The sequence below is a fragment of the Accipiter gentilis genome, chromosome Z, assembly GCF_929443795.1.
Source record: "Accipiter gentilis chromosome Z, bAccGen1.1, whole genome shotgun sequence".
NCBI lineage: Eukaryota > Metazoa > Chordata > Aves > Accipitriformes > Accipitridae > Astur > Astur gentilis.
This window is the reverse complement of record NC_064919.1, coordinates 56,661,083-56,679,153: the sequence shown is the minus strand read 5'-3', so window position 1 is coordinate 56,679,153 and position 18,071 is coordinate 56,661,083. Positions and strand designations below refer to the sequence as shown.

General features: G+C 41.3%; 1 protein-coding gene across 1 annotated transcript in view; it reads right to left on the bottom strand.

Annotated features, from left to right (window-relative positions):
• Positions 1-13,024, bottom strand: part of GLDC (glycine decarboxylase) — a 50,019-nt gene extending 36,995 nt beyond the window's left edge. Inside the window, exons 1-3 of the mRNA XM_049794741.1 lie at positions 12,797-13,024; positions 12,570-12,648; positions 3,335-3,470 (exon numbers count right to left, since the gene is read on the bottom strand). Of these exons, the coding sequence (XP_049650698.1) occupies positions 3,335-3,470; positions 12,570-12,648; positions 12,797-13,024 (443 nt within the window). The remainder of the gene's footprint in view (positions 1-3,334; positions 3,471-12,569; positions 12,649-12,796) is intronic.
• Positions 13,025-18,071: the final 5,047 nt, after the last annotated feature.

Below are 18,071 nucleotides of genomic sequence, written 5' to 3'. Positions count from 1 at the left end.
TGCTTTATTCTTGCATACTCAATGTCTGGGGGCAAAGGAATCAAGTGAACTGTACTTCGGAGACTTCTGCGCCATGCTCTATTGTATAGTATTAGCGTGACTTTACAGGCCTTCTTGATTTTCAGGGCCTGATAGGTATTTTTATCCATTTAAGCCTCAAAAATAAATACCACATTGTTTTGACATATATGTTATTAAGAAGCCTATATGTAAGCTGATTTCTGAAACCAAATATTCTTCACATCTTCAGTTATTCACTTATGTTCATGGCAGGGCACAGAATTAATTTGGTATGCTACTAGGGAAAGAGCTCAGCACATTGGGTGTGAAAAAATTTAATGAATATGTTAATATGGGTACACAGTATAAGGACTATGCATGCATACCAGCAGACGGCTAACAGGTATTCATGCATTTGAGGGGTCTGTGCTGAAAGTCACATAATTGGTGGTATGACCCCAAATAAATCCTTCTGTCTGTACTTTAGAGTTGAGATGTTCTAAGGATAAACTAAGTTACACATTGTCCTACTATTTATTTGTTTGGAAAAACAGGCTAGTATTTTTGCTAATATTAACTACGTAGTGTATGGAAAATACTTCTAAGACTTCCACCCCATGTTAGCATGGAGTTGTTAGTCACAGATTCGTAGGAAAAAGGAAGTGTTAGCAGCCAGCAACCAAGAACAAAAAGAAATCTAATACCAAAAATATGGGATACTTGTCCTCTACCTTCTGTGACTAAGTCAAATCCCTCATGTAGGAGACTGGAATTTTAACTGCAGCGTTTCAGGTCCACAACATAAATTCTTCTGCTGGTTCTCTAACTTTCAATCGAAGTGTTTTTTGGATAAAAAGTTACCTAAAAAATATCCACCCCAAGTGTTTTGAAATAGCTTCCTTCACAAATACAGAAGTAGTTAAAATGGGATTCAGACTGAAAAGGACTCCTGTACTTTTCTAAAGCTACCAGTACAACAAATTCCTGAATGCTGATTTCCCAGGCACTTACTAGTGCATAGTTTTAGTCAGACAGTTTTATCTCTCAGTAATTAAGCTATACACAGCTTTTATTGTGAACAAGATATTATAGATCATTGTCCAAATGCTTTGAACAGTTTTGAAACTCTAACAGTGTTGAGTATTTTCTTAACAGAATCTGAGATTTGGGAAGACTTTTGAGGTGATTGTCTAAAGAAAGCAGAGTGTGTCAGTAGTCTCATTTTCAGTTGAAAATACATTTTGTTGTAAACACTTTCCTCCTAAAATCTACTCCTTCGCTTTCTAACTCCTCCTAGCAAGTCCAAGTGTCCTAAATAGTGTGAAGTCCTTCACTTCAGTGTTCACAGACTTCTACAAACAATCTTTTATAAACTTCCATTGTATTCCAATGCAAGCCTTGCTCTAATGAATGCCAAGCAGTGAGAAAGTATGAGTCACGTGAGAGTGGCAGAATTGATCAGAAACAATAAGCCTGCACTTGCAGCATTTCCCTTGGAGCTGCAATGTGACCTGTGCTAGCACAGAAATTGTTACACACTTGGTAGATGTAAGGAGAGGTTTGGTTACTTAAACAGCTTCCATAAAGTCTGTATAGTTACTTTTGCGCACACACACACACACACACACACACACGGCTACACCCTCTCCCCCACAAACATTTCAGCCTTCACTTTAGCCATCTAAAATTTTAGCTTTTAGCCATCTAGTTTGACTTTACTGGACACTCCAAGAACAGATTTCTGGATAGACTCTCCCAGTTGTTGCATTAACACTATATTATTTTTTAGGGTTTAAAAATATGCAGTTCATTTTAGTCCATTTACTTTTTAACTGTTCTTATTTTTTGCCTCTAGCAATTGATTATTTGTTTTGTGGCACTGTACTGAAATATTTAAATTGCATATGTTGCAAAAAGTGGATGGGGATAAGGCCAAATAAAACTTTGTATAGATGTACTGCATAGAGTCCAAACAGTGCAACTTTTTTGTCAGTTCAAAAGTTTGAGATACAAATAAAGCAGACAAGTCTAACAATACATAGACTTGGAGGTCTACAGATACATAGACCCATTTATGGCAACCCAAAGTACAAGCATCTAAATAACAATGGCTTTTTACACTGACTAATTTGACTTGTTGATTGGTTGGTTGGGGTTTATATATATATATATATAAAAACTTTAAATACTGCTTTTATTAAAATAAAAATTACTCAGTAATAAAGATGACAGTTATTATTTTAATACAGTGTTAAAAAGGGTGTTACTGACTAGAGATAAGGGAATTTCTAATCCAAATGAGGCAATGCAGGGTATCAGTGGCACTCAGTCTATTGGAAACTAAGACTCCACATTAAATTTAGTTTTTCTGTTGCATCATTTCTGAGTTACAGTGCTTTAGAGAAATGACAATGCTAAATGAGTATTTATAATCAAGCCTTAGTGCCTTTGTCAGGAAAAGTCCATCAAGACACAAACCCCCATTATTATTTAGATTAATGATATTCATAAGATATAAGCCAATGCATTAAAATATTTTCCTTTTTACATTTAAGTACAAAAAAACAAACAACAAACCAACCCCACCCCCAACCAAACCCCAAACCAATAACATTCAAATTCAAGTCTGTCAGACAGGCTGTTCTTTTGCTTGTCCCCCCAAAAGAAATGTCAGCTGGGTGATGAGAACAAGGTACAATATTCTTAGCCTCTTCATAAATGAATTATCAAGTATTGCTGTCTACCTGTTTTCAACCACCAGTGAATTATTTGTTCAGACAAGAACATACTTTATGGATACCCATTAAACTCTTGAAGGTCTCTGGTTTAAAAAAAATCAAGAACGAAATACCAAGAGAAAAGCCTTTAAAATTTTTAAGGCTTCTTAGTTCCTCCTAAGAAAACCATAATCAGAGTACTGCATAGTATTTAACTACCTCCATCCAAAATTGCACATACCAGTGGAGGAGGAAGCCAATTTAAATTTAGGCAGAAGTTAGAAAAAATTACTTTAATTTAGGAGTTAAGTCTGTATACTTCCTTAAAGCAAACAAATATTCTTATTTTAGTTCATAATAAATAGGAGCTGTGAACAGCAGTCACAAAATCAATGAAATATTTTACTGAAAAGCATCTTCTAAAGTCAAAAGTATTCTTCTTCCTCTCTAGCTTCAGCATCAACAACACATTTCCTACACTTACACATCAGTATCAAATATATGAAAGCCTTAGTCAAAAAAATAGGTTTGGGTTATATTTTTTATGCTTATTCATAAGATGAACTTCAAACATATATTTATACATATGCATTTAAAAAGAAAACATGGTACATTACCATCCTGCATTCTCCAACAAATTCCGTGCAATGGGCTGAGGCACTGAGCAGTTGTAATAACCCATGCCTATATAAGACCTCCATATCTTGTTCTTGCTTGCAATATTGTATAGAGTTTCAAGGATTTCATTTTCACCTAATTGAAAAGAAATTGTATCAGAAAACTACAGTTACGTATAATGCTAACAGTTTTTAACTGAAATGCCTTGTACCCCTGTGTAAAAAAATTGCAACATGGATGATACAAGTATAAATAGTAGCAGAATAAAGTGCAAACCAAGAACAGTAAAGATAAAAGAATAAGCTCATAAAATATTCTGGGAAAGTTTAAATTCTGCCAAATTCTGGAAAATGCAACAACTGAATAATAATGGGGTTTCAACTAATGTGGAAACAATAGTGAGAGAAACAGCTGTAGACAAACAGCTTATACAGCCCTTTTTGTGCTAATGCAATATACATTCTGGGTCTCTTGCACATGCACTAAAATATATCTTGGAAGGCACCTTTTATTAGCTAAATCTTGCACAATCAGCACTGGATGAAGCCATAGCCATCCACAACTATGATTTAGTGTTTCTAACAGAGCCATATTTGCACAAACTGGGCTCAGATAAAGAATCCAGGAGTAGTTTCTTAGGGTTAAAAAGAACTGTACTTTCTTGCATTCTCCCTAAAAACAGCTGATAAAATGGAACAGTTCTTTTAATTCAATTTTAGCATGATTCACCAGTTTATTAAAAAAAAAAAAAAAAAAAAAAAAAGACAAAGAACAAAAAGTGTGAATACTGTATTTCTAGTTTAAGAAATTCCATTTAATATTAACTTTTAAATGAACCTGCTGATCTAGTTTGGAGAGATTACAACAGAATGCTTTTGAAGCATTCAGACAGAAGGCATTTGCCCTCCCTCCCCCAACCATAGTTTCTTTGGTCTTGCTTCTACATACTTCTCAGTGTCCTGAAGGCTATGCAAAAATCACATTCGGTCAACCTGTTCCTAGTAGTCAATGAATAATGCTACCCAACATCTGCCAAAGGGAAAGATTTACAAAATATTTTAGTACCTGAGGATGCAGAAAGATGGTCAGTAGGCTGCCTAAGATTAGACAGAGAGATAGCCATGCCCAACCTAACAGACCTGGGTGGAATCGGACACCAACCTCTTAGGTGAGGGGAGATCTCCTTCCCGCCCCCCTCCCCAATCTGACCTCAGAAACTGCTTTACTGGGGCAGTTGCATGAAGTTCTGTTCATTCTGCATTGCAACTTGAAAATCAGACTTTGGAATATAAGGCTACAAATCACCAAAGCAGAATGGCTTGGTCCCTGGATGTCTCAAAACCTATTTTCTCTCCATAATTTACTCAGCAAGAGAGATCAAGTCAAAGTTAATGTTCTGGGGTCTGCTGGCAAATAATTTTCTAGGTTTTGAATTCATTTCTTCCGCAGCCACAAACAAGGATGCTATAACTTTAGCTCTGATTTCAAAACTCATGCCTCCTCTTCCTTTAACTCAAAGTGTTACTATTGCATTCCATGTGTAAAAATTAATTTTGTAAAAAAATCTTCTGGTTTTCAATTACTTTCTTCCAGAGTCACATTATACCTTCCACAAAGTTATTTTTTTACTGATCTTTAGTTCTCACTTCAAAGTTCATTTCTTCTCTGCCTTTTACTCAGTGTTACTATTAGATCTAATGTATAAAGATTAATTTCTTGTTTTCGGTAAACTGCCGTTTTTCTCAAAACTCAAAAGTCATGTGTTTATTGAACTCAGCAATGTCCAGGGCAAAGTTTCTAAAGCCTAGCGAGCAGCTCCACTCCCCCATACTCCTCCCACACAGTTTATTCCAGATAGAGGCCTTGTTTGTTTAAGTGAGAGTTTTAACACTGTAGAAATCTTCCTCTATCACTTGCAAACCAAAAATTTGATGAAAGACAGTTTGGGTGCAGTTTGAGAAGGAGGGTTGTATTCTTGCAGAATTCAAACATCAACGATTTTTTGAAAATGGTAATGAATTTGCTTGTTTAACTCCAAAGGCATTTGAAGGCAGAAGCTGACCATCATATAAATTGCTCAGTAGCCTAACATCACACACAAAAATGCATTAAGAGTGAGATATCTGCAGTAAACATAGACCACAAATACTGTACTATGTGCCAGATAGCATTCCCTTTGTTTGCCTGACTGGAAATTTCTTCTAGAGAGTCATTTCTGAGCAAATATAGCTAACAACTGCCACATGAAGATGCTGAACTTCCACTAGAGCTCTCTGAAAACAAACCAGTTTCCAAACCGATCCAAGGCACAAAGCAAAAAGCCTAGTGAGACTGTAAGCAGCATAGGTAGCAATTAAGCTTAAGAGTAGAACCACATTCCACCTAGAAGAGCTGCACTGATAGATCCCAACACGGAATATATTTTTTAGTTATTACATTTTTATGAGTTACACTACTAGTTTTAATCAGGGTGGTGAACTGCTGGAGGGCACTCTCCTGCCACTCCTGCTTCACCTCACTTACCCTGCTCCACCTCACTTACCCTGCTCCTTTGGTCACTACAAAGGGAACAAGAGCAGTACAGCTCCAACACACGTCCCGCATTTGGCATGCCTGTTTGAAGAGACCTGGGGTGAACACTCGTTCCCCTATGCCTTACACTGCCTTGAAGTTGTTCATCACATCATGTCTTTAGGAAGACAGCCCATAAGGAATGGCACTCCCGAGTAATGGAAGTCAATGGTCCCTGATTTGTCTGTACAGCCTGGCTTACCTAAGACTGAACATAAGGCCATGTAGATTTATGATTTAATTTTTATGAATTCAGTGTTTGCTTTGCACTGATAGGGTTCTGAATTCAAGCAAAACTCACGTAGTCAAGGGTGAGGGAAATTAACACATATGTTGGCATCCAAAGACTGGAGAGCAAGGGAATGAAACCATTCTTAACAGCATCCCCAGCACTGAGAGGAGGGGATGGAGGAGACATAGCCGGGCTCTCCACAGCAGTGTGTGTTGGGGGGCTGAGAGGCAGCGGCACAAGCTGAAACATGGGAGGCTCAGGCCAGAGATAAGGAGAAGCCTTCTTCCTGTAAGGACAGCCCAGCAGTGGAGCTGGGTCTCCATCCTTGGGGGTTTCATCTTCCGACTGGGTGAAGCCCTGAGCAGCCCAGTCTGAGCCTGCTCTGGGCAGAGGCTGGGGCTGGAGCCCTCCCCAGGTCCCCACCAGCCTGAACAGGACCCCACGTCTCTGTCAGTAGCTGTATTTCCCACTCCATCAAGCTTCGTTTTTAACACTGTGTTCCCATAATATTTGTGAAAGGGGTCTAACACTTTACTGGTCACTCTGTAAATAACCAACGCTAGTATAAAGGCAGAAGAACACTAACTGCATGAGTGCCTTATGTATGTTTTAAAATGAATTTTCAAATTCAAAATGAAATTGCTAGGTTTCCAGTTTGGTCAACAAGAGTGTCACCAAACCCCCAAAATTACATAGACTTTTTCTGCTGTATGAATTATATACCTTGGAGTATATGTAGTGGAAACAGTGTATTCTTGTAAATACTTATTTATTTATTTATTTAAAGCTAAACCACACGAAGTCTAGGATTTTGGCAAATTTCAATACATACGGTTGAAAAAACACAGCTTGCAAGATGTTGTGTTGGGTTACTGATTATTTTTTTTAAACTCTCCCTAGCAACGGGTAAAATAAAGATGTGATACCCAAAATGGGGAAGAAAAACAGAATTTTAAAAAATTGAAGCTGGCCACCATGCTCAGCTATTTGTTTCCAGTTTCCTAAGACAACAGGGTTGAAATGCCTTTATCTTGAATTCATTTTATTGGGTGTACACTATAAATTCTTTAAGAACCTTGTTCAGCAAAAAAAATAAATAAATTGCCAGCTAAGGCACTGCAGTTGATCTTTATTCCCCTCATCAACTCATTAGATAAAATGATCAAAACCAGTACCCAGAATAAAGTTCATTCATCTTGCAGTACTGCTGTCTCAGAACTGTAGAGAAAATTCACTGAGGCTCCCGGTAGTAGTTCTGTGAGGACACTTCATTACTGCTATACCCACAGGTAGAAAAGGCAAAACATATCACAAAAATAATAAGAGGGAGTGAATTAATCAGTTTATAAAATGATAATACCGTTACTTCTGCTAGTGTTTTTGTGGTTAGCACGGTAGATTTGCCTTGAACTTTTGAGATACCTGCAAAATAATATGATACCCAAAAATGAGAGAGAAATCAAGACGGAAGGAGCAGTTTGAGTTATACAACTTAAAACTCATAACACAAAAGGGAGGTGACTATTTGTTTGATATCATTTTGTTCACATTATGTCAGGTCTTAAAAAAAAATAAAATCTAGCTTCTGAGATCAGAAGAAAAAGTGAAAGCAGAAAAAGACCTGGGGTTGCTGGTTGACAAGCCGGCTGAATACGAGCCAGCAGTGTGCCCAGGTGGCCAAGAAGGCCAACAGCATCCTGGCCTGTATCAGAAATATTGTGGCCAGCAGGAGCAGGGAGGTGGTTGTTCCCCTGTTCTGTTCCAGGTGCTGAATCCGACCAGAAACTTCCCAAAAGACAGGTGGAAAGCCAACACCATCTGTAGTCCTGCCTCCTCCTTTCACTCAGGCTACATGCACTCACCCAGCCTGCCTGGGCAGCAGAGGTAACCCAAGGATGCTGCGAGGAGCAGAAAGCTCGGACGGGCTGAGCAGCAGCAGCATGCCTGCCTGTCTCTGTCCTACCCCCAAGGCCTGCTGCCTTCGGAAAGAACAGCAGCAGCCTGGAAGTGCTGAGGAGCAAAGAGTGAGGAGCCAAGTGCCACCAGTGGTAATGCAGATTCCTGCACCACTTGTGGCAACACTCTGGAGGATGACAATTACCCCTGCTATAGGTGTCCAAAGCATACAGTGTGGACTCCAGCAGCAGGGAATCTGAAATGACTAAATCAGCTCTAAAGATCTGACTGACATTAGGAGCTGATGATAAACTCATCCAGAATTATTTTTTTAGTGGCATTTTAAATACAAAATCGTAGTTAAAGTAGATTTAACTGCATGAAGAGCCGTTAAATTTGAAGATACAAATAGTCTTACTTACAATACAACTGCTGCTGAGCAATTTTGCTTCTAAAAATGTTTAGACTGGAGACCCAGTTAGTTTCTTACACAGATTTTATGAACTAATGTTTACAAATTTCTAAAATTTGAGAATGTAACTGGGAATACTTCTGAAAAAAAATCATGGCAGAGTTTGCAGACTCATTTTTTTAATTCAAATCCTGAGCAAAAAAGCAGAAACACATAGTATGTGTACAAAGCCCACTCATTAAATAAAGATGGACATACAATAGCAGCACTGCAGGGATAACTACAACTGATACAGACAGTAGGTTTGCAAGGATAAAAGAAAGAGGATTACTCTTATATAAGATGATCTGTTCTTTTACTTAAATCGATCAATCACTACATACATGCTAAAGCACCTTCAATACCTAAAGAAAAGCCGATTGTTAAAGTTTACTTACTGTGAAAGTGGGGGAAAAAAGCCCCCTCTGTAATACCAGGTGATCACAATTAAGTATCAGAGAGATGTCTACCCTTATAAATATTGACTGAACAGAAGTTACATGTCAAAATAACATTTTCCTGTAAGTATATCTACAGAAAAAACCTGAGTGTAAAAAAGCCCCCCTTCCAGAATTGGTTGAGGTACAGGACAGCAACTTACTGTTACAGAAAATCAGCCATTTTTCTGTTTCACCCCTACTGGCTTTCAGTGGCATGTTCAGGTGGTTTTACAACACTGTCAAGGGGCTCACGGCAGCAGGCACTTTTAAAATGTTTTGGGTTTTTTTTGTCAGAAAAGGGACACAGATAGTTCTGTCATACTACCTACCAAAGGAAGCAACTCATTTCAGAAACCTCTTAGCACAAGCTACACTCCTTCTCTCCTCCATCACTGACCATGTCTGCACAAAAGGAGATCTACCGATACAGGAACACTAATAAATATTGAAAAAGCATTTCTAGTGTAGAAGCACTTGTACCATCAAAGCTTAGCATTTACCAGAATGGCTTCTTCATTTATACATGAGCAAAACAAATGGCCAGTTAAGGCTAGAGGCTTTCTCTCTCAATATATCGTGTCCTTCAGAGAAGTAATGAAGCTTGATTCTTCCACTGAAAAGTAGGGCTGTGCTAAAATGTCCAGGAAAGACAACACATGTACAAAAAGTTTATGCTTCTGCTGTAATCAAAGATTTTATTTACGATCATATGCAATACCATTTAAAACAGCTCTTTAACATAAGCTGCACCACCAGGAGGATTTTTTTTTTACTGCTATTGCATACACACAGCTGATTGATTTTCTTTTAGACAGCTTGTTATGTTACCAAGGGAAGGATCTGTCATGCAAAATAATCTTTCTTACTGCCATGCCTAATCAAAATTTGAAGATATGCATATACATCAAAAGTACACATCTGAGATGAGGCCTAAAGCTATGAAAGTTTAAAAAAAACCCACAATTATAATTGCAGAGACCTATGATACTCACCCAGATGTACTATTTATGGTGAGTGCGTGGTTTTCTTGGGCTGCATATCTAATTCTATCTGTAAGCGTGACTTCCATGAGACTTCAGTGCAAGCTCAACTGCGTTTCCCAATACAAAGAAGTAGGTCGAGCACAGCTGCGCTCTGACCTGTGCAGTCACTGTGATTATATTTTTTTAATTGAAGTTATACAGAAAACTGGAAGTGTATATTTAAGTCATTAGGAATTGCCATATTAGAAACTTTATAAATGCTAAAGCTGAACAACACATTTTGAATGGCCTTGCCCTGTTCTCTCATTGCATGTACGAGTTTGGGAGATGGTGGGAGCAAAATTGTCTTCATACACATAAAAAGAACATGTTTAAAATAGAATACAGTTCTCACGACACTTTCCCAGTTTTCTTATTTTCCTTTAATACAAGGGAGATAAATAATATACCATACTCACATAAGAACTCCCACACTGGCAACTGGAAAGACAGTGTTATCTCTAATGGTACATGAATGAGGAATCAAGTTTTACTCAGAATACAGAGTCCTAGGTACAAGACTTTCAATGTGAAGTTGCCCAAATTTTAAGCTGAGGCTTTTAACTTAACTTTTACAAGCTGTGGAGTTTTCTGCTGCCAATGCAGTGGAAAACTAGTGACAAAAATCCACACATTAAATAACAAAAGACAGTTTGTCACACTGGCTGCAGAAGGAAAAGCAGCAGTGTGCAGAAAAAAGTTGTCTGTACCTCATGCAAGCACCTCTTTTGAAAACTCCCTGCTTCATGCCGTGCAATGTGAGACTCTGCATCAGTCACATTCTTTCAAAGTTTACTCTAAGCGAACAAGAACAGCATAGCAAGTGGAGCAAAATGCCAGTGAGCTAAATACACTGTTAGCTAATGAGGTCCCGCTGCACATGAGAACTTGCATACAACAGAACATGAACTAATGCACAGCAATGTTGGAGAGATCCACTTCAAAGTTGCTATGTAAATCAGCATGAGAACACATAAAACTACATCAAGATTTTGACTTAGGTTGACATCATCGGTTTAGTTTTCAATAATGTACAATTATTTTAATGCCCAACTGTACTGTGCCACTTCTATGTGTGTTTTAGCAATGTAAAACTTCGTAAGAGTATCATATACTAAAAAAAAAAAAAACCTGAAGAAAGGTTTTAAAGAAGTCATTATTAGTGACAATCTACAATTAAACCCTCTCATAGACCTAAAAATAGAATAATCTCGAAAGTTATTTTCTCTGAGGTTAAATGAAAATCACTCATCAGTCAGGGAGTACCTTGATTAAAATACATTAATCATGGGAAAATATGCAATCAATACTTTCAGTAGCTATACAGACAGAAGAACGTGATTAAATTCCACTTCTCTACCCTCCCCCCCCCCCCCCCCAGCCCATTTTAATAAGACGGTTAGTTACCAAAATATAAAATACCACTGTACTAATAAAACATTTTCAAAGTAGAAACTTTCAGTCAATACTGTATCCCTCCTGGCTAGAATCCGTCCTTTCAGGCTCTAGTTTCCCTGGCTGTTCATTGTGGCGCTGCCTCTCACATGTGATGTCATCTCGGAGTAACCAGATTAAACTGGCCGGGAACCTCACCGGAGCTGCAGGCCTGAAGTTTACACTCAAATTACAGCGCACGGATGAGCAATAAATAAAAGCCAGCGAGAGGGATCAAATCTTCTGCAAATCAGGCAATGTTGTTATCTTGACACAAGTGCAAAGTTAATACTGATGCAATTGACTCCACTACCTGAATGGCCACTGAGGTTTGTTAGTTTCAGTGGAATTGTTTAGCTAGGTGTGGTTTTGAGCGTTTCTTTCACTCATGGGATTTCCAGCACGATGTTCACAGATATCTGTCAAGAACGCCGTTACACAGATAGAAATTCTGTGCTGTGATTGCTAACTTTAAAAAACGTTAATACCTAAAGAGTCATCAAATCACATCGAGCTTTCTACAGCAATTTGCCGAATTATTGTAGTGCCACAATTGCTGGCTCAGATGTTCTGTATTCCTGCGGTTCACCCAACTCCCTCCATCAGATTCAGAATGCTAGCCGTGAGTCTACTGTGCACCCGTTATTCGGAGAGACAGGTTTTGCACGTTATTAGAATACGCAGGTTATTACGGGGGCAGGGGCAGGGACACAACAACAAAGAAATCCTGCAGAAACGTGAGAGCCAACAAAAGACAGCGGCCCGTGTGAAGCTAGCAGTCCACGCTCAGGGGACGATTTTTAGCCACACTCTTCAGACTCTCGGGACAAAGTCATGGGGCTGTAGCGCTTGAGCTCAAACGCGGGGTTTTTTCGGGCAACCCCGGCCTGCCAGCCACGTTTTTCCCACCGATTTCCAACACGCGAGCAAGAACTGCAGCAGCCGAACTACGCTACCGAGTCAGCCTGCGAAGGCTGAAGTGCCGGCGGCGGTGCGGTCTCACCCTGCACTTCACTCCAGCTCGTTACACGTTTCACCGGGGAGAGGCGGAGGGGGTGGGGGGATGGGGGGGGGGGCAGCACCCCAAGTCCTCCCCGCGGGTGCTGGCGGCCGGAAGGAGCGGCGGGGAGGGCAGCGGCCGGGGGGAGGGGGCGGTCTGGGAGCACCCCGGGTCATGCGGTCACTTACAGACGTGGTCGTCCATCCTCAGCGGCCTCCGGAGACGGATGCTGGCCGGGACGGTTTTATCCATCAGCTCCTCGACGCTCTGCAAAGAGGCGACCGCGCGCCGTTGTTAGCTCGCCCCCGGGCCGGCGCAGCCCGCACCGGGAGGGGACCAGCCGCGCCGCCCCCTCCGCTCCGCTCCGCTCCGCTCCGCTCCGCCCGACACGGCGCGGCGCGGCGCGGGCACCCACCTGCACCCCGACGGCTCGCAGCATCTCCCGCTTCTCCCGCTCCCGCGGCCCGATGTGCCGCCGGGAGAAGTCATCGTGCCGCGGCAGGAGCTGCTCGATGCACCGCGCCGCCTCGCCGCCGCCTCCCCAGCGACGCTGACCCCCCGCCGCCGCCGCCGCCGCCGGCCGCAGGTGCCGCGGCGCCCCGCGAGCCGCCAGCCGCCCCCACCAGCGCCCACAGCTCTGCATGGCCCCGACGCCTCGGCCGCCGCCGCCGGCGCCGGCGGTCAGCCCCACTTTGTGCGCGGGGGGCGGCGCGGCGCGGCCCCCCGCCGCCGGCGCCAATGGGGCCCGGGGGCGGTGCCGCGCTCGCCCCGCCCCGCCCCGCCCCGCCCCGCCCCGCCCCGCCCCGCCCCGCCGCCACCTGCCGGCCGGCCCGCCCGCCCCCCCTCCGCGGGCCGCCCCGCTCGGCCCTGAGCCCGCTCCGGCGGGCCCGGCCGCCGAGCATCGCGGGGAGGGGGGGGGCGCGGCGGTGGGGTGGCAGCCCCTGGCGGAAACGGGACTTCCCTCCTCCGCAAAAGCCTCGCCCGGGTGGAAAAAAGGCCCCGGCCGTTCTGCGGCAGAGCGCGGGCTCGCTTTCAAGTCACTAGCGTTTGGAGGAATAACACATGCCGCCCTCTACAGCGGCTGCCGGGCGGGGGCGGGGGAGCGGAGGCGCGGCGTGGGGCAGCCTTATTACTGCTTTCACGTCTGGTGGTGTTAGCCTTGGGGAGCGGAGAGGTTAACCGCCACCCGCTTTTCCCGGGGCTTCAGTTCTGCGTCGCTGGGGGTAACATCGGCATAGCTACAAACTTGAATCTTGGTTTGTATTGACAGGACAAAGTGTAGCAACGTTGACGACATGTATTCGTGCCAACACTTAAATAGAGCAACGATGAAAGATAAAAATATATTCCCAAGATAGACACTGGTTTCATCTTAACTGTATCACAGATTTACTGCCTGTCTTCTGAATTTAATGAAATCGCTGATCGCTGATTCTGAACTGATCGCTGCTTCTGAACCTAAAAAGTAATTTTCTTTGCACCAAAGACCACCGACTCGTGCAAGCTCTCTATTTCTGTGGTGAACGTGGAGGTACTCCCTGATGCAACCTGAGTTACCTAAACTGCTCCCTTATGCTGGAGCAGGGTCCCATAACTTACACCAGTGTGTATTTGGAGGAACCACTGAAGTCCCTGGTTTCAGAATGAGAGAGCCCCAAATTACACGCTAAGCTGAGACAGAGCTCACTTCAAACGGCAAAGGTGTTTGCTGCAAGGGTTTGTGACATAAATCCAATACCGGCTTTAACAGGTTGCTATTCAGAGATCATTATATTTCACTTTTCTCCTCTGTAACTTGCTTCTTTATAAATATGATCATAACGTGAAGGAAACTAAAACTTTGCTATGACTTCTAACTTGATGTAAGGTAACAAGAGTGAGTAGAGATACTAGAACAATATATTAAAACCGTGATAGCAACAAATTAATTCCTGTTATGAATTTGTACCTAGACCAATTTCTTTTTAAAGCACTTCCAAAGCTCTTCAAAACAATTTGCAGATTTTGTCCAAATATTTTTGCAGAATTTGTCCAGATAGTAAGTGTTCCTTAAAAATTTCCCCTTTGGTCTGGCAGGTAATATTGGGATGATAGTTCACACAAAATAAGCCATTACAACCAGCTCACCTGAAACAGTAACTTTGATAGAAGTGTTTCCTCAACGTGGGAACAGAGTTTTATTGTCGCCTCTAGTGCTGTAGGAAGTGAGGTCTGGAGGGAAGAAAGAAGCATCCCAAACATCCCAAACCATGTACTTTCCATCCACATTTCTGGTTCTTCCAGAACTAAACCCAGTTTTAGTTCAATTTGAAAACTATGCGTGGGAGGAGGAAGACTGAAGAGAGGTACTCGTGAACAAGGCAGTAGTGTCAAGGCCGCTTGCCCACTTCGTCTGGAAAGCACCACACCTGGAGTGGTTTGTTAAGCCACTCTATGGCTAAAATGTTCTCCTTCAGAGACTCAGCACAGACTTCGTCTTAGCATGGGCTACATGGAATCACTGTGGCAGGGATACAAGCTTGGCTTATGTGCTTGATCCGTTAGCCAACTCTCTAACGGCCTCCCGAAAGCTGTATTATGGCCTTAAAAAGCAAAATAGGAATCTTGAACAAGAGATGTAACAGAAGATGAAGCTTTGATGTCAAATGCCAATAATGCTTTGATGTCAGATCAATAAAACCTAGCTAATCTTGTACCGTCAAATAAATTGTTCAAAGTACGTAGCCAACAAAACCAGCTGTTTTCTGCATGTACTTCAGCAGAAAGAAGGAGGTTTCATGGAAGAGAGGACAGGATTGCGAACCAGTGTCTTGCTATTGAAGCAATTTGCACAAAGCTCAGAGATGCGTATGTCTTGGCCTAATGAGCTGACATCATGTGAGTTGCTATGCAGCTGCCAGGGATATCAGTTTTGTTAGATAAAGCACAAAACTCTTAAGAGGAATGCCCTATATCATTTAAAGTGACACGGTATATGTACTCTCCTTAACACTGATATTTTTTAGCTTTATTTGAATGCCACAGTAAGGACAAAAACCCTTCAATCTGCCTTGACTCCAGTCATGATTTAGTTAAAAACCTCTATTGCAGTTCTAATACTACAGGGTTTATGGGTGGTGTTGGAAGTACCATTCTTTGCTCCTTTTAAGCCACAAACTATTGCAATAAGAAAACTGTGTTGTATTCTTTTAAGATTCACTTCAGATCCCTCCTATCACCCAAAGCTGGAAGTCTATTCCAGCTGATAAACTTCTGTACCACTATATAAAAAAATATGTAGATAACACTACCGTGTTATCTATAACAATAGCCTATTTCTGACACTGGCCAATTACAGCTACCCTAAGGGGGAACACAAGACTAGGACAAAAAGAGGTACTGATACCACTTTGCAGTATTTCTACAGTCAGTTAGCATGCTGGGATTTCTGCATTCAGGAGTTCTTAGTGTGCTTTTTTCCCCAAATTTGTTTGGCTGCCAACTGAAACCATGTAAACTGCTAGTGGAATAAATATAACAGCTGGTCATGATTTAACCCCAGCCGGCAACTAAGCACCACACAGCCACTCGCTCGCTCCCCCTTCCCAGTGGGATGGGGGAGAGAATTGGGGGAAAAAACGTTAAACTCATGAGTTGAGATAAAGACAGTTTAAAAGAACAGAAAGTAAAGAAAATAATAATAATAATGGTAATTATGTTAGTAGTAATAAAAATAAAACAATAATAATAATAATAATGAGAGAATTAGAATATACAAAACAAGTGATGCACAATACAATTGCTCACTACTTGCCGACTGATACCCAGTCAGTTCCTGAGCAGCGGTCCCCAGCAAGGTTTCCCCCACGGTTTATATACTGGACATGATGTCATATGGTGTGGAATATCCCTTTAGCCACTTTGGGTCGGCTGCCCTGGCTGTGTCCCCTCCCAACTTCTTGTGCCCCTCCAGCCTTCTTGCTGAAAAATCTTTGACTTAGTATAAACACTACTTGGCAACAACCAAAACCATCAGTGTGTTATCAACATTCTTCTCACACTAAATCCAAACCTAACACTATACCAGCTACTAGAAAGAAAATTAACTTTGTCTCAGCTGAAACCAGGACACAGGCTACTACTATTCAAGAGCAGTCACTTATAAACCTTTCTTTCTCAAACTACTATTCCTTAAAGTCACGATAAGTACTCATAATGTTAAACACATTGCAACAAGCAAAACAAAACAAATCATGCATGTAACAGTACAGACTGACTCCATGCTGATGCAAGATTTTTTTCTGCAGAAACTCCTCAACAGAAAGAAAGGTTTTAACAGTTTAAATGACCACTTCCGCTGCCTTTTCTAAGAAAATTACTAGCCATCATCAGTGTTTTCAAATGTCTCTAGCAGATCAAGTGAGGAATGCCTACCAAATGATCTCTTAATGGCCACGCTTATGTTAAGTGTCAATCCAGATAACACTTTACCTTTCTAATAATGAAATTATCTTAAAATGCAGGGGCACAAGAGGTGCAGTGCCACTTTCAGTTTAGCTGTATCTAATTCAATATTGAAGATCATCTGAATTTCTACCAATAATTCTTTGGAGGGTTTTAGAGATATATAATATATAGAGATATAGATAGATAGATATAGAAATATAATTTCCCACCACTGATCCTTAAATATGTAAATGAAAACAGATTGCAAACACATTTCTATGCATATTTTATACATATGCTTGTTATCGAATAAAACATTTTAGTCCGTAGAGAATAAAAGGTAAAATATGCAGTTGTTCCTGCTTTGGGGTTCGTACTGCAAACATTGCTACCTTCTAATTTGAGACATCTTTATCACAGTTTTTTCTTTTCAAGAAATGTTTAATCTGTGACATGATTCTTTGCTCTAAAATAAGATTTTAAAAGCACCATGGCTGTCATTACATAAAGAACAATACAGATGTTTTCCTAGTGTATCAAGCCAGGAATTACTTAATTTTATTCCCAAACTTACTATTTAAGTGAAGTAGCAATATGTCATACTTCTTTCACAAAAAATTACCAGTTGCTACCAGTGGGAAGAAAATTACTTCTCACCAGTGTCCCTGCATATGCCAGTATTTACTGAGTGAGGGCTGAATTGCCACCTGTTTGGTTTTTTGATACCTTTATACAAGTAAAATTTAAGAGCTCAATGAATTGCATGCAATAGGTACCCAGGAAACAGTTTTCATGTCTCTAAACTTAATAGAATAGTTTCATGACATGTTCTTTCAATACCCAAGCATCAGAATATGCAGTAGGATAGGCAATGTTGTGTTGAGGGTGGATAGCCAGCCAACTACATATTCCTGAATCCATAATAGCCCTCAGGAGCCTAATGCAGCCACTATTGCCAAAGAGCCAGGAGCCATTTTTGCAGTCTTTACCCACTACTATTTTTTCATTGACCACAGCTGGATCATAAAATAAAATACACATTAGTACATGAGATAATACAGTTGATGTGGTGGATTTCTCATGGATCACAATGGTTTGGGTTTAGGGCTGCCGTCCTCCACAAAAGACTGGGTAACATCACACCAGATGGCACAGTATCATGTTGCTTCTTTAGGAGCTGTAGTCAAGCTTCCTCAATGAGATGTTTGCTATGTAAACATCTTAATGTTAGATTAATATATATTCAAGCTTTTAAGGTTATCTTT